Source organism: Tetrao urogallus (genome assembly GCF_951394365.1).
Source record: "Tetrao urogallus genome assembly, chromosome: 14".
Lineage (NCBI taxonomy): Eukaryota > Metazoa > Chordata > Aves > Galliformes > Phasianidae > Tetrao > Tetrao urogallus.
In genome coordinates this window covers 12,953,235-12,967,140 of record NC_136827.1, presented here as the reverse complement: position 1 = coordinate 12,967,140, position 13,906 = coordinate 12,953,235, and the positions used below count along the sequence as shown (strand labels likewise).

Sequence of the window (13,906 nt, the reverse complement as noted above, 5' to 3'; positions counted from 1 at the left end):
TGTCCCTAAAGAAGTGCCTTGTTTTTCTGTAGGGAGACAGAATAAGCCTGCAGCTCATTCCCTGGATGTGCCTTCCCCTGCCGCATTCAGAGGGTGGCACGCAGCAGCCAGCAGGGCACCAGTGTGCTGCCATAGCCTCACACACCTGCAAAGACAAATACATTCTTTAACAGCAGACAGGAGGCTGAGGAATGGAGCTGTAAGAGTGTACTGCTGCACATGAAGGGAAATTCATTCTGCTGCTAACGCCTGTAACTTCCCCACTGAGAGCAATGGGCATCGCCAGAAAAAGAGACAGCGCTCCAGCCTGTGCTGACTGATCCCTGAGCCTGTGCTGGGTGCACGGCTGGCAACACAGAGCTCTTTGCCCTCCCCAGGCCTCGAGCTGACACAAAATGCCCATGTTTTAATAGCGAGTGATTAACCATCAGCATAAATTATCCTGATTATAATGAATTTCTCCCAAAACGGGCTTCGGCTGGGCTGCACAGCACACCCAGCTGCTCCCAGATGTGAGCTTCAGTGGGATCACCCCGGGCACGCTGTGCAACCCACACTATGGCTGCATTTTTTATTACAGACACTAAAGAGATCTGCTAGCATGGGAGCAACTCTGCCCTGCTGAGCTTCTTGCTTCCATGCAGCAAGGCTGGCAACTTCAGAGCAGTTTCACAGAGTCACATTTCCAGTGCTACTGAAGTTGTCTGCTCTCGGTCTGCTATGAACATGGCATGCTAAATGATCTGACAATAGACTTTTTTTTTTTCTTTTTTTTTTTTCCTTCTGGAGGGATGAACAGGAGCCAATAAATAAATGGACAGGTTCATAAAGCCAGACCGTCCTCCCTCTCCCCCTCAGTGTTTTTTTATGCCTCCTGTCCCCTTACAGCAGGGCGTATCTGATGGCATTTTGATGGAGGTATGCTCTCCTATTTAACAAGCAATTAAAAAAAGAATGCTACAACAGCATTCAGAAGACATAAGCATTTCCTCTGCACGCTCACAAGCATTTCCTGACCCAGCAGCCTCACAACGTGGAACACATTTAGCAACTGTGTTTTCCCACAATAATATTTTTACCAACCGTTGGCTGTTGCTGTTTTCCATTTAAGGCCATAATCCCACTGTGGGATAACCCAGAGCAGCAGATCTTCAGAGATGCAATAATTCGGGCAAAGTCCCAAAAAAGAAAAGCGTTGCAGCTATCCTTGGGAAGAAATCAGGAATGAGAAGAGAGAAGCTGGTTTCCAAGTGCTGTCACTATCGGTGTGCCACGATGGCCGGGCTCCTTTTGTTTCCAACACAGCTGGATGGGTACATCAGGAGTGAACCGAGCACACACACCACGCTCTGGGCAGGACGGCAGACGTGCTGCTGGGTATTGCTGGAACCCTCTGCTGTGAGGCCCTGGGGGGACTTCATTTGGCTTCGCTGGCAATAAAAAGGACTGGCATCCTGCTCTGCAGCACTCCCATACAGAGAGATATTTCCATAGGGCACACGAGCCATGCAATTTGTGCTTGTGCTTTGATGGTGTAAATCAAAATTCAAGCGATGTTTACAGCACTCCTGTTGTCCCTTAAAGTTTATTTTTCTTTACTGCATGCACTCAGTGCCCGGGGTGAGGTGCTGAATCAAACTCTGCGCTGCCTGATAGGAAGCAGAAAGCTGGGAGATCCTCCTTGGGCATCCCAGACCCATACCTCCATTAGCTGCATTAAGAACTTCAACAAATAGGCGTATACACAGCATTACAGGAATGGATTTCAATTGAGATGAGTCCTTGGCAGGCTTACACAAGTAGAAAAGCACACGCACATAAAAACTGGGAGTTCTGCACGAGCTAATGGAGCAAGCAGCAAATAACTGGGCATGCTCTCTGGGCTCAGGGACGGTCTCCTTTACGACAGACAGTAATGCCTTGTTACAGGAGAAACAAATACAATAAAGATGAATATTCCATCTTCCCCTGGCTGCAGTTTAAGTGTTAAGCCAATACAAATTCTCAGGTTGTATTTCACGAAAACAGCTTCGCCAAAATACTGCTGGTGGTGTGGCAAAGTACATCTCACTTCACAGATAAATCCTGCAGCCTTCACAGGCAAATGTTCAAACACACTGGGCTCTATCCAACAGCCCAAAGGAAGGCACAGAGTGAATTTACAACCAAAACGATCCTTCTTTTGCCACATCACTTAGCCTGGTGGTTTATGAAACGATGCTGCGTACCTTCATGTGTGCTATAGGGCTCCACGGGTCCACTGGTACCTCCTGTGCTCCTTCTGCCCGTACTCTCCCCTTGCCTTCCACCTCCATTTTGAATTATTTATCATCAGGTATCACATTCATTTGCATACTCTATGAGGTGCAAAATAAATGATTAGTCATTACATATCAGCCTCTTCCAAACCATCTGTGCTGGGCTCTGCGGCAGTTTTGTTTTGCCTTCCTCTAATTCTCGTGGGGGGAAAAAGAATACTCCGAGGGGAGAAATGGATTTGCTGGAAGCACACAGCAAAGCAGTCCGCAAGCTTGCTGGGAGCAAAGGTTTATTGCTCTGTTAGAGCTGTGCTCCACATCGAACACACAGGCTATCATCTTCGGTGTAATTTAACCGGCGGCACAAATTGCAAGCAGTATTGTTTCAAAGACCTTTATTTATTGATTAGAAACAAAGTCCTTATTCTCTTCCTGTTCCCTCCTTGAGTCGTGCTGATTGCATACAATGGAGAGCCATCACTTAAAGAGCCAATTAAGTCAGCTTCTCAGAGGTAATTGAATAGCTGAAGTTCTTAGTGCAATATTGTACTGCATTTCTTGATTGCAATGAAGGAAAACAAAGCAGTCAGAGCAATGAAAATTAGAGAATGAGGTACAGGTAGGAACAGCAAAACGGATGGAGCCTGTACCAATAAGGGACTGTTTTACTTCTGTGGTGGCTTCTACCCATTGCTACAGGGATGAGAAGGAGAAATCAGCTGCGGTCCTGTTTGTTTGCTGTGCTGGGAGCAGCTGGTGCCCAGTGTCCAACTGAAAACTCCAATTAACAGATTTCTTGCACTGGGGGCTTAATGAAGATAACGTGCATGGATTTACTGAAGCCTGATGCAGGAGTTCATTCCCTTCTCCGGCAAAGCCATCAACAGTCTCGCTCTTCCCTGTCCTTCTGGCTATGTCCAAAAATAGGATTTCTGGTCCAATTCAAGGATTTTCCACCTCCTCCGGAGACTCCCAAACCACTGCCCAATTTGGCTAAATGAGAATGGGAGATTAGGAGGAAGGACATAAGCTTTATTCTCTTAGAAAAACTTGGCCAGAAAACAAAGGAGAAAGCAACTTTAGCCTGCCTACTCCAAGGGTACATAAAATCATTGGTTTAAAAGCAGAAAAAAACACCTCGCAAACAGAGAGCAGAATCCTCAATGGGTGATCTTTAACCTCTATAGGAAAATGTATTCCTTTACTCTAAGCCAGCAAGTTAGCTGTCTGCTTTTACACCTAACCATAACTGGGATGTGTGATTCCTTAAGCTGAGGATGCTGGTTGCACATGGCCAAAACCCCCATCCATTTCCTAAAGGCCACAGAGTCACAGCTGAATGATCTCAGCACTCTTTTCCAACCTTAACAATTCTGTAGTTCCCCGAAAACCTCTTTTCAGCCACAGACTCAAAAACCTGTGCAAGGACTTCATCCCAACAGCTCTCCAAAGGGTCCGTGCTTCCATAAGAGCTCACGGCAACACATCACAGAGAGGAGCTGAAAGCAGAGCTGCACGTAAATATCACCCTGAGATACCCAACTTCAGTACAATCACATGCACACATCCATTACTGGAGCACTTCAGGAACACTGCTAATAGAAGACAAATGCATAAGCAAAGGAGAGCTTCAACTAAGAAAGCTTTTGCCATTCCTGGGAGCCACTTCACAGAAAGCTGTTATTCCTAGACACCGAGGCTGGTTTTTATTCCAGCATCACATCCCAGTAACTGCACAGGTACAAGAGGAGTGTGCAGATCACAGCTCACAAACTGCTGCAAAGAGCAGGATCTGTGTGTTGCTCGCTTACCATTGAGCAGTTACACACACCTTAATTCCATCCTCAAACACAACTGGGGCCATGGCAGATGTTCTTCACAGTGTGGACATCATCTGGAAGAGAGTTAAATCCGTTTGACCACAACAGCGAGAATCACAGAATTGTAGGGGTTGGAAGGGATCTCCAGAGATCACTGAGTCCAACCCCCCCGCCAAAGCAGGTTCCCTACACCAGGTCTCACAGATAGGTGTCCAGGTGGGTCTTGAACATCTCCAGAGAAGGAGACTCCACAAAGCTCAGTACTGGCAGAAAGGAGGGAGCAGCCAACAGCTGAGCAGGCCCAGCACCCGAATCCCAACCCATCACCAGGATCCCTCTGTTAACTTCTAAATAGAACTGCATTATTTTAATAAGGTTCCTCCAGATGCACACGGATGAAACTGAGAGCAGAACGCACCTCTTGTTATTATGCTTCACCAAAAAGAGAGGGCATGCCCCACTGCCAAAGTGCTCTCCTTCCCTTTCGTCACCCAGATTTCTCCTGTTGCTGAGCAGCCAGAAGGGGATCGTTATTTCACCGGCTGCAATCAAAACTGTGCATAACACAGGATCCAGTTACAATCGTACACCTACGTGATTGCCCATCCTGAAGAGCCCTGAGAGGCTTTTAACGAGCTGCCTGCGTGCAGCCCGTCACTCTGTCTCCTGGAGAAGTGGGCTCAGGAGTGACAGCTGTTTAAACAGCGCTCGTGTGGTGGAATAGTTGAAGGGAGAAAGAATTACTAAAAATAATTGAAATTGCAGCACGGAACGTAGGCAGGGCAGGGGCAGAAAGGACAACCCAGAGGAAGCTGGCAGTAAGAGATGTGATAAGGACTGCTGGAAGCCAAACCAAACAGGAATCTGCACTTCTACGCCATGCACAGCAAACGGCAGCTCCCCGCCTGCCTGTCTGCAGGCCAAATTGCCCCTCCTGCTGCACAACTCTGCAGTGAGCAGATCCAGGTGGGACTCCAGCATCAGCACAGCACTGAGGGAGACTTCAGTGATGCCTTTACTGATGAGCGAGTAATGAGACAGTGAGTGAGTGGTTCACTGAACAGGCTTGTGGTGGTAGTAAGAACCGAGTAAAAATGCCCTTTGAGACTCCTGTGCAATCTAAGGGCATGCAGAAGAGCTACTGTTCTCAGAGGTAAGATGGGAATCTCACCTTACACTGCCATCAGCTGACTTTTAGAGGTGTCTCGGCAGACTCCTCTTGCAGAATGCCAGTGGTGTCGGATACAGCCTGTGCAGGCACAACTGCTACAAGTCAGCCCATCTCCTACAGCCACAGGGCCAGAACTGGGAGCAGGAACCTCAGCATTAAGCCTCCTGGGGGAGCAATTTAGCTTACGAGCTCCTGCTCAAGCAGAACGTCACCAAGAAGAGACCATCCTTCTTGTTCCTCTGAGCCCTTCTGCACTTCCAAAAGCCACCAGACCCTAATTGCACTGCCATACTGATGCAAAAAGATGGGAAAGTTCATGACTGAAGGTCTTCCTGTCCCAGGACACCAGTAGCTGGTCCAAACGCACCCAAATGTCACAGCTGCTGTCAACATAAAGCTCTTTCTTTCTCTTTCTGCCATCCTCTGCTTCATCCATGGGGCATCCATTACGTTCAGGCACAACGGGAGCAAAGAGCCAGCAACAAGAGCCTCATTAACCGACTGCAGCCGGATTTGTTTTGGAGCACAGCGCATTGCCTGTGCTGCAAGGCAGAGCTCTTGCTGGGGGAAAAAAAACAGATCCAATTTAAGGATGTCCTGCATGCTGTAATGTTGTAAGCAGCTCCACAGTTAGATTTAAAACAACAGCATTACCAGCTGAAAGAAGGGGGAAAAAAAAACACCAAACAACAGGAACTCTCCCTAAACCAGCAGAACAAATGAAAAAAGCAAAGGGATGAAGAAAGCTTCAAATCTGCCCTGGATAGAATGTGTGTCACTGCTTCAAGCTGCTGTAGGGAGGGGAAAAAAGGGAAACAGGATAGCAGAGAGCAGAAATGAGATTTATTAGGACCAGCCAGGTAGATAAAAGACAGCCGAACACCAAGCAATGATGTCTTTGTTTTGGGATGAGCTGGCTTCTGAAAACGTCTGGTCAGCTTTAGCATTTTGTACACATGAAATGAGTGTCCACAAGAGTACTCTCCTGAAACGACAGGACTTCATGCAGCTGAGATAATTATCTAGATCCTTCTTTATCCCATTAGTGGTTTTCATTCGCGTCCTGGAACACCATAAGCGGATTGTTCAAGAATTATTTGCCATCCGCTGCTTCAATCCCGATCGGAATTATCTTTATACCTCGGTACGAAGAAAAGAGATTACCTCCCTGCCAGGGCTTGCTGCAGTGCCCTCTTTTCTGAGGCTCTTTTTATCATTTTGCTCTGCAAGGTAATGAAAAGAATCAGAAAACAATTGTCACGGACACGATTTTGCCTCTTCCCAACGTGTGCATGGGGACAAAGCTGAGCCCAGTGTGGTCATCCAACGATACACGACGGGATCCAAACTGCTCCCGGCTCCCCTTTGCATCACGATTCACTAATAAAAGAATGAAGACGACACTGTTAAAAGCAATTAGCCAAATCACGGTGTGCAACAGAACGAAGTGGGATTTGCTGCAACAAGAGGTCCCAGGGGTGGGTGCTAAATGCCACGGCTCCCTGGCAATGCAAGTCAGTGCACAGCTCAGATGGAGGCAGAGCCAGAGGAACTCCAACAGCCTGCACGACCCTTGCTTCCAGGCCTAAAACAACAAGAACTGCCCTCCCAGCTGTGCTGGCTGCTGCCAGGCTTGGTGCTGGTAGAGGAACAGCATTTGCTGCCCAGTGCAGCCAGGAGCAGTGAGGAGATCCCCGGATGAGACAAAAGCTGTCTTCCCTCTGGTAGAAACAGAAGGAAGTACGTATGCAGATCCAATAGGAATAAGAATGCTTTGTGTTGTTGTGTTTTGTTTTTTTTTTTTAAACAAGCATGCTTTACAGCTTTGTAATGAGATCTGTAGGAGAGTCATCCTTATAAACAAGTTATTAAAAGAGGGAGGAGGGACGCAATAATAGCAGGTGCCAATTACTCAGCTCCCAGCAGAGACTTTCCAATTTCTCACCTTCCCCCAAAGCAAGATGCGCTTTGCAGCACATTTGCTTGCGAGAACAACACCCCTGCAGAGCACCACAAAGGAGAGATGCATTGCTGCTGCACCGGGCAGCTGCTTCCCACCAACCCACACCGGAGGAGGGACTGCCATGGCACTGTGTTATCTGGCCAACACTGGAACAGCACAAAGTAAATAAACCTCAACCATCTTTATATTTGACTACAGCCTGACCGCTCCTCCTGCCAACAGGAAAAGCACACTGATAGGCTCGCTGTGCCTGCCAGGTTTGCCTCTCTGCAAATATCTGCTCGGTTTCAGGAACAAAACCTCAGTAACGATTCTGTTATTTTAAGGCAGCAGTTCAGGCTCGAGCAGTAAATGTGAGCAGTAAATGTTCACATTGCAATCGGAGCCACGGAGATCCCATCCTCCGAGGCAGCACACCACAGTAATGATTAATATTGCAAATGTAATCCAATCCTTTCAAACAATTATTTCCAAAATCAGCAAATAATTACCGAGGCCTTTGGCAATCAATACTCAAGATAAATAGACAATTAAATTGCAAAGAGAAACAGAAGAAAGTAGTTAATATTTGCCAAAGACGTGCCAAATGCACTTTTTCATGGTAACCAAATACTTCCAGTCAACAGATATTTTAGTTCACTGGAGAGGCATTTTCAGAAAGTAATAAATTAATCTAATAAAACCGACAGACAGGGTGGAACCAGACGTTAATGAAACACAAACTGATCTATATGGAGCCAGCCCACAGTCCATGTCCCAGTTATGCACAAATGCCATTCTGGTCGCTTATCCCCTCCCTCGTCACAGCCTTCCAGCTCAGGGAAAAGCCACATTTCATTGGTCTTCACCAGAATGATGGCACAATGAAGAATTTTAGCCATCAAACCAAGAAATTTGCATGCAGCATGAACTTGAGTTTCCACTTCTTACATTTTTTTTTTTTTAAATACCTCTCCATCCCCAACATCAGCAAATGAACCAGCTTTGAAACACAGCACTTCGTTCTCCTTTGTTCAGGCTGCTTGGTAGGAAACATTTCTTCTCTGAAAGAGCAGAGATGCTGTGGCACTGCTGCCCAGGGAGGTGGGGGGTCACCATCCCTGGAGGTGTTTGAGCACCATGGAGATGTGGCACTGAGGGACGTGGTTATGGGCATGGTGGGATGGGTAGGGGTTGGACTTGGGGATCTAAGGGGTCTTTTCCACCCTTTATGATTCTATGATTAACCTCAGGCTCCATCTAGGAGGTGTGAGATAAGCTCCCTCATTGTTCCTCAAGGCCCCAAGTATTCTCTCAGATCAGAAAGGTTCAGCTCAGCCATGACATTAAAAACATTCCCTCTGCTTTTACTATTTTTCTACCTACAGTTTGCTGTGCCCAACCCCACAACCACTCCCAGTGAACCATCCAAAGAAGTGAAGTGCTGGTGTACCATGAATCTGTGGGACCAGCCAGCTCCATGGAGTTGATGAAGCCACAGTGTTAGGTAAGCATCTGGGAAAGGTCCTTGAATGGTAGATAAGTCAAATTAGACAAGTTTAAGAGGGAAAGTGACATAGAGTAAGTAAGTCCATCCTGGTCATTTTCTACAAAATCAAAGGAAGAAGGAAGAGAGGAAATTGAGGGAAATGGAAGACAAAGGGGGAAAAGATATCAAAGACAGCTCCGAAGAAAGAGCAATGAGACATGGCACCAAAAAGGCATCGTTAAAACAGGAAAGGCAAGATCAAAAGCACAACATCAGAGTCTGGGCATTCACAGGAGGGAGAGGAGGACACCACACTGCTTTTGCCAGCATTAACTGAATAATTCATTCCTTGGGCACTTTTCTAAGGGTGCTGTCAACCCTGAGAGAGCCTAACCCTACCCAAGCCCACTCATACACCAGGCACCCAACACAGGCAAGTTCTTGCTTATGTGGGGACACGCAGTGGGAATGCTGCATGTTTCTTGTTTCCAGAAAGCTCTCACCATCACTGGGAGAGAAGAAAAACTACCTCATATCCTTCAGGGCATATCCGTGCCATAAAGAACTCCAAAAACGGTCCAAAAACTCCTGAAGGAAAGGTGAGGCAGCAGGCAGTGGCACTGGTACCAGTGCAGTGACCTTTCCCAGGTTAGTATCAATTCGCTGCAGCTAACCCTAAACCACAAGTGTGACAGTTGTGGATAAAAGCAAATGGACAATGCAGCTCAACTAACATGAGGAAAAAAAGAATGTGACTCGAGAGGGATACAAGCACACGGAAAAGCAGCCAATGCTACAGAGAAACGAGAAAGATGGCTTAAAACAGAGACCTGCCCTTCTTGGGTTGTCTTGCAAAGCGAGAGAAGGTTGAGGAGAGCTGTTCTACCACAAACAAAACAAAGGTCATCGCTGAATAAAAAGTCTCTACACCTCAATTACAATAAGAAAAGCAGGAAAACACATTTCCCTCTGTCAAAGACAACAATCCTCTCCCCAAGCCAGGAAGCTATTAAGCAGATGCTCGATCAGCAATCCCTGAAAAGCCTCTCCTTCTAGCAGTATGAACCTTCCAGCCCCAGCTAAAGCCCTTCCTTTATTTTAATAGTTTTCATAATCCCTTAATTTGGCAGCGACTTCTGCCTGCATGCACTGAGCCCTGCTGACCTCACCGGCTTCCTCTTGGGAAAAAACAAGAGGCCAACCAGAACCAGCATGGGAACAGTTGCATCCTTCAGGTGAGGAGGGAAGTCTTTTCCCCATGAGCTGGGATGCTCCATGCCATCTACCCCAGGGCATCCCAGCCTCATGCCCCAGGGACCCCTAAACCCAAAAGCAGAGAGAGCTGCATGACACATCCCAGCGCTTGGGTGTGTTTGTTGTTCACCATCACTTGGAATTCAGGAGTTGCAAATCTCAGCGAGGGTTCACTGGGGCCAACAGTGGGCCAATGGTCGGTAGGCTGGCTGCTGCAGGAGTGAGTTCACATCCATCGAAGATTTTAGAGGAACGGGTAAGATGTGGCTCTGAGGGACACGGCTTAGTGAGCAGTCAGTGGTTGGACTTGGTGACCTTTGTGGTCTTTTCCAACCTCAATGATTCCAACAGAAGTGGGAAGGTTTTCTGCCTTTCTGCCCCAAATGGGTTTCAGCTCTGCCCTTCGCCTCAGCTCTTCCCTCCCGCTCAGTGGAAGCAGCATTTTGTGGATTTCTCCATGGCTTTCACCAAAAACGGTTCTCTTGGTTTCTGTGTGCAGGGGGAACCAACACCAGCACTGTGCCCACTGCGCTCGTACCAGAGCTGATCAGGTGGAGCAGCTTTGCCCAGTTTATCACTAAAGCAATTTCTTCATAATTCAGCAGGCTTCAAAGGTTTCCGGAGATGAGTGGCAGTTTCACTTAAACTAGCAAGCTGTAGATGGGCTTTACCTTAAACACTAAGTGAATAATCAATGAACATTCAGGATATAAGCACAAATCAATGATTTCTTCCAGATGAATCAAAGGGAATCGCAAAGCAGAAACGGTTTTGTTCTGCAAGAGAAGTAAACCACAGGCCATGCTCAGTATAACCAGAGGTGTGCACCAACCTGTTCTGCTTCTGTCCTTCCCAGCAGCAGAGGAACACCCATAAGGGCACACAGAGTGAGAGCCCAGTGTGAACACCCAACAATAAATTGCCAAGGGATGTAAGCAGAAATGCAGTTGGCTCCAGGCAACGAAAGCTTTATTTTGATAAATGCACATCAACAGATTGCATGGTGCCACTCATTCTCGGGATGAATTTGGTCAAACCATAAGCAAGATAATCTTGCACATGCTGCTGCACTCCGTGCATCAGTCACAGCTGCTGGTGAGCACTGCAATGACCCAGCAGGGGCTCTCAGAAACACTCCTGCACATCCTTGTTATTTGTTGTGCATTTTAATGACAGATTTCCAACCTCTGCAGCACCTTTGCAGAGCCCCCATCTGCACCTCCTCAGCCTCCGCAGGTTGGTACATGTGTCACATATATGTGTCACATACACTGTGGATGTCACACACAGGGACAGCCCCAGCCCTGCGCAGGGACAGGACCTGCAAAGTGCTGCCCTGCACCTCCAACAGGAGCTGCAGAACTCCGGGTGCAGGAGCAAGGAACAGAAAGGACAGAGCAGCAGGAAGCCCTGCCACATCCAAACTGTCCTTATCAAAGGAGGAAACCCACCAACCCGCTAGCATCTCACTGGAATCTGTTCTCATCCCTTCTGTTGCTCATCTGCAGGCAGGAAAACTGCTGGGTGCTGCTCCCAAGGGCTGCCAGCCTGCAACATCATGCACCACAAGGAGGGCATCACAGCCCCTGTGCTACCTGCAGTGGGTAAGCAAACCCTGAGCAGCTGTGTGAGAGCGGCTGTGGAGCTGGTCAGACCTGTTTGAACGTCTTTCACTTAATTGTTTTGTCCTCCCAACAAAGAGCAGGTGACAGAGGCAAGCAGGCTCTGCGATGCTTTCTGTGTTTTATCATCCATGTGCTCCCCACTTGTGCAGAGCAGTGTCACCAGAGCTGTCCCCAGGTCGTGGCAGGGGACAGCAATGCTGCAGTGAGTGATGGACACAGCCTGCCCCGAGGAGCCAGGGCATGGGGATAGGAGGATCTGGGATATTACAGATTAATCAGCTTAACTTCAATGATGTATTTAGACAGCGATGAGGACCTGAGCACAAGAAACCCTTCTTTACCACAACCAAATCACTGCAAACGCATCATATTTCTGTGGCAGGGTGTGACATCCCATAATAGAGCTGGGATGCAGGAGATGGACCCAGCTGCTGCAGGATGGTGTCCCACTGCAGGCACAAATGGGTGTGAATGGGGTTTGCCAATAAAGCAAGGAGTGGGAGGACCTGACTGAGGAACGGTCCAGGGAAGCCCAGACTGGGACTTCCATCCATGAGCTGCTTGTTGGGACACAAAACGCACTGATGGCATTCGAAGGCCACCCCCAGCTGAGGGGGTGCCAGCACAAGAGCAGCATTTGGAACAATCCCGACCCCCTGCACTCATCTGTTAAAACAAGGAAGACGTGGTTCAGCCAAGACAAGTGCGATGTAATGGGATTTGGGGAGAACAATGAACCAGGTGAGGAACGGAAAGCAGGAAAAGTTCTGGAGAAGCAGGGCTAAAGGGCAGATGGGACAAAAAAACCATTAAACGTGCATCATCTGTAGCAAAAGTACAAAGCAACAAAAGTACACAGCGAGAAGGATAAGATGCACAGCGAGCTCTGCTCTCTGAGCACAGCAGTGCCTCAGCCCTGTGCTGGATGTCAGCTCAACATGACAGCCCTGAGGGGAGCAGCGGAGCCCCCACAGACCAAAGAGCTCCTGCAGTGAGGGAAGGAACCGCCCTGTGTGCACCCCAAAAAGGGAAACAGAGCAACATTTCTGCTTAGATCGTATGAGAAATCTGCTGGTAGGGCTGTTAAATGTCAAACTCTGTCTGGGGAGCTCAGGTATCTCTGTCATCATAGGTTATTAGGAATCAGTAGGATAAACATCAGGCAGGAAAGATACGTATGCCCCGATTCTACGTAGGGGCTGGGATGGACTGCATGACCTCTGAGGGCTGACAACGATCCCAGGACAGCCACATCGGCTGCAAACACACCGTGCCGGCACACAACCCGCGCTACCTGTAACCTGTTGTAACCACCGCTGCTCATCAGCAACCGGTGCCAGACGGAATCAGGGCTGCGAGCCCTACCAGAAGGACACAGAGGGGCTTCCGTTGGGGTCACGCCCCGTATTTCTGCTGCAGCATGAGCAGAGGCTGCAGCTCCCAGCTGTGGACAGGGGACCGTCCCAAACCCGGCACCCAGCTCAGCACCACGCAGAAGCACAGGGAGGGGCTGCTCACAGAGCCCCAGCACGGGGCTCTCGGCTCCCCATCCTTCTGGTCCCTCATCGCCCTGAAGCCACGGGGCCCCCATCTCTCCATAGGGATTGAAACCCAGTAGGATTTAAAGCCGGCACGGGTTCTCCCCTCGAGCATCGCAGCCGGCAGCGCCCAGCAGCCCCGGCTCACCCCCAGCCCGCAGCGCAGCACCGCGGACCCCCAGTGCGGCCCCCGCGGACTCTATGGGACCCCAGCGCGGCGCGTCAGGATGCCGCCAGCCGGGACCCCGGGTCCCTAGGATCCACCCACAGGATCTCCGCGGACCCCACCGGATCGCCCCGCGGCCCGGAGCCGCCCCTTACCTTTGTGCCCGCCGAAGGCTCCGTACCACGAGAGCGAGAGCAAGGCGCAGAGGCAGCCGAGCAGCAGCGTGAGCGCCGTGCCGCTGCGGAGCCTCATCGCCTCCTCTCCGCCGGCGGCGGCCGCATGGCCCGAACGCGGCGCGGCCTCGGCGGCCCCGGGGGCCCCGGAGTGCGCGGAGCGGGGCGCGGCGCCCGCCCGCCCGCATGCAGGGACCGCGCCGCGCCGGGCCGGGCGGGCGGGGCGGGGCATGGAGGGGCGGGGCCGGGAGGGGCGCGGGCGGAGAGCGCCCCCATGTGGGGGAATGCGGCATGGCAGCTGCGATGGAGTGCGTGCGTGCACGTGTGTACGTGTGTACACACCTCTGTGTGGGTGCACGTGTGTGTGTACGTGTATATGCATCTCTGTGTGTGTGCATGTGTGTGTGTACGTGTATATGCATCTCTGTGTGTGTGTGTGTTCGTGTATAAACATCTCTGTGCACGTGTGT

At 49.6% G+C, this 13,906-nt stretch overlaps 1 protein-coding gene across 1 annotated transcript in view; it reads right to left on the bottom strand.

Annotated features, from left to right (window-relative positions):
- The window catches only part of MGAT4B (alpha-1,3-mannosyl-glycoprotein 4-beta-N-acetylglucosaminyltransferase B), a gene marked incomplete at both ends in the record, with an annotated part of 35,424 nt that extends 21,909 nt beyond the window's left edge, over positions 1-13,515 (bottom strand). Inside the window, one exon of the mRNA XM_079542265.1 lies at positions 13,419-13,515. Coding sequence (XP_079398391.1) covers positions 13,419-13,515 — 97 coding nt within the window. The remainder of the gene's footprint in view (positions 1-13,418) is intronic.
- Between the last annotated feature and the right edge of the window lie 391 nt (positions 13,516-13,906).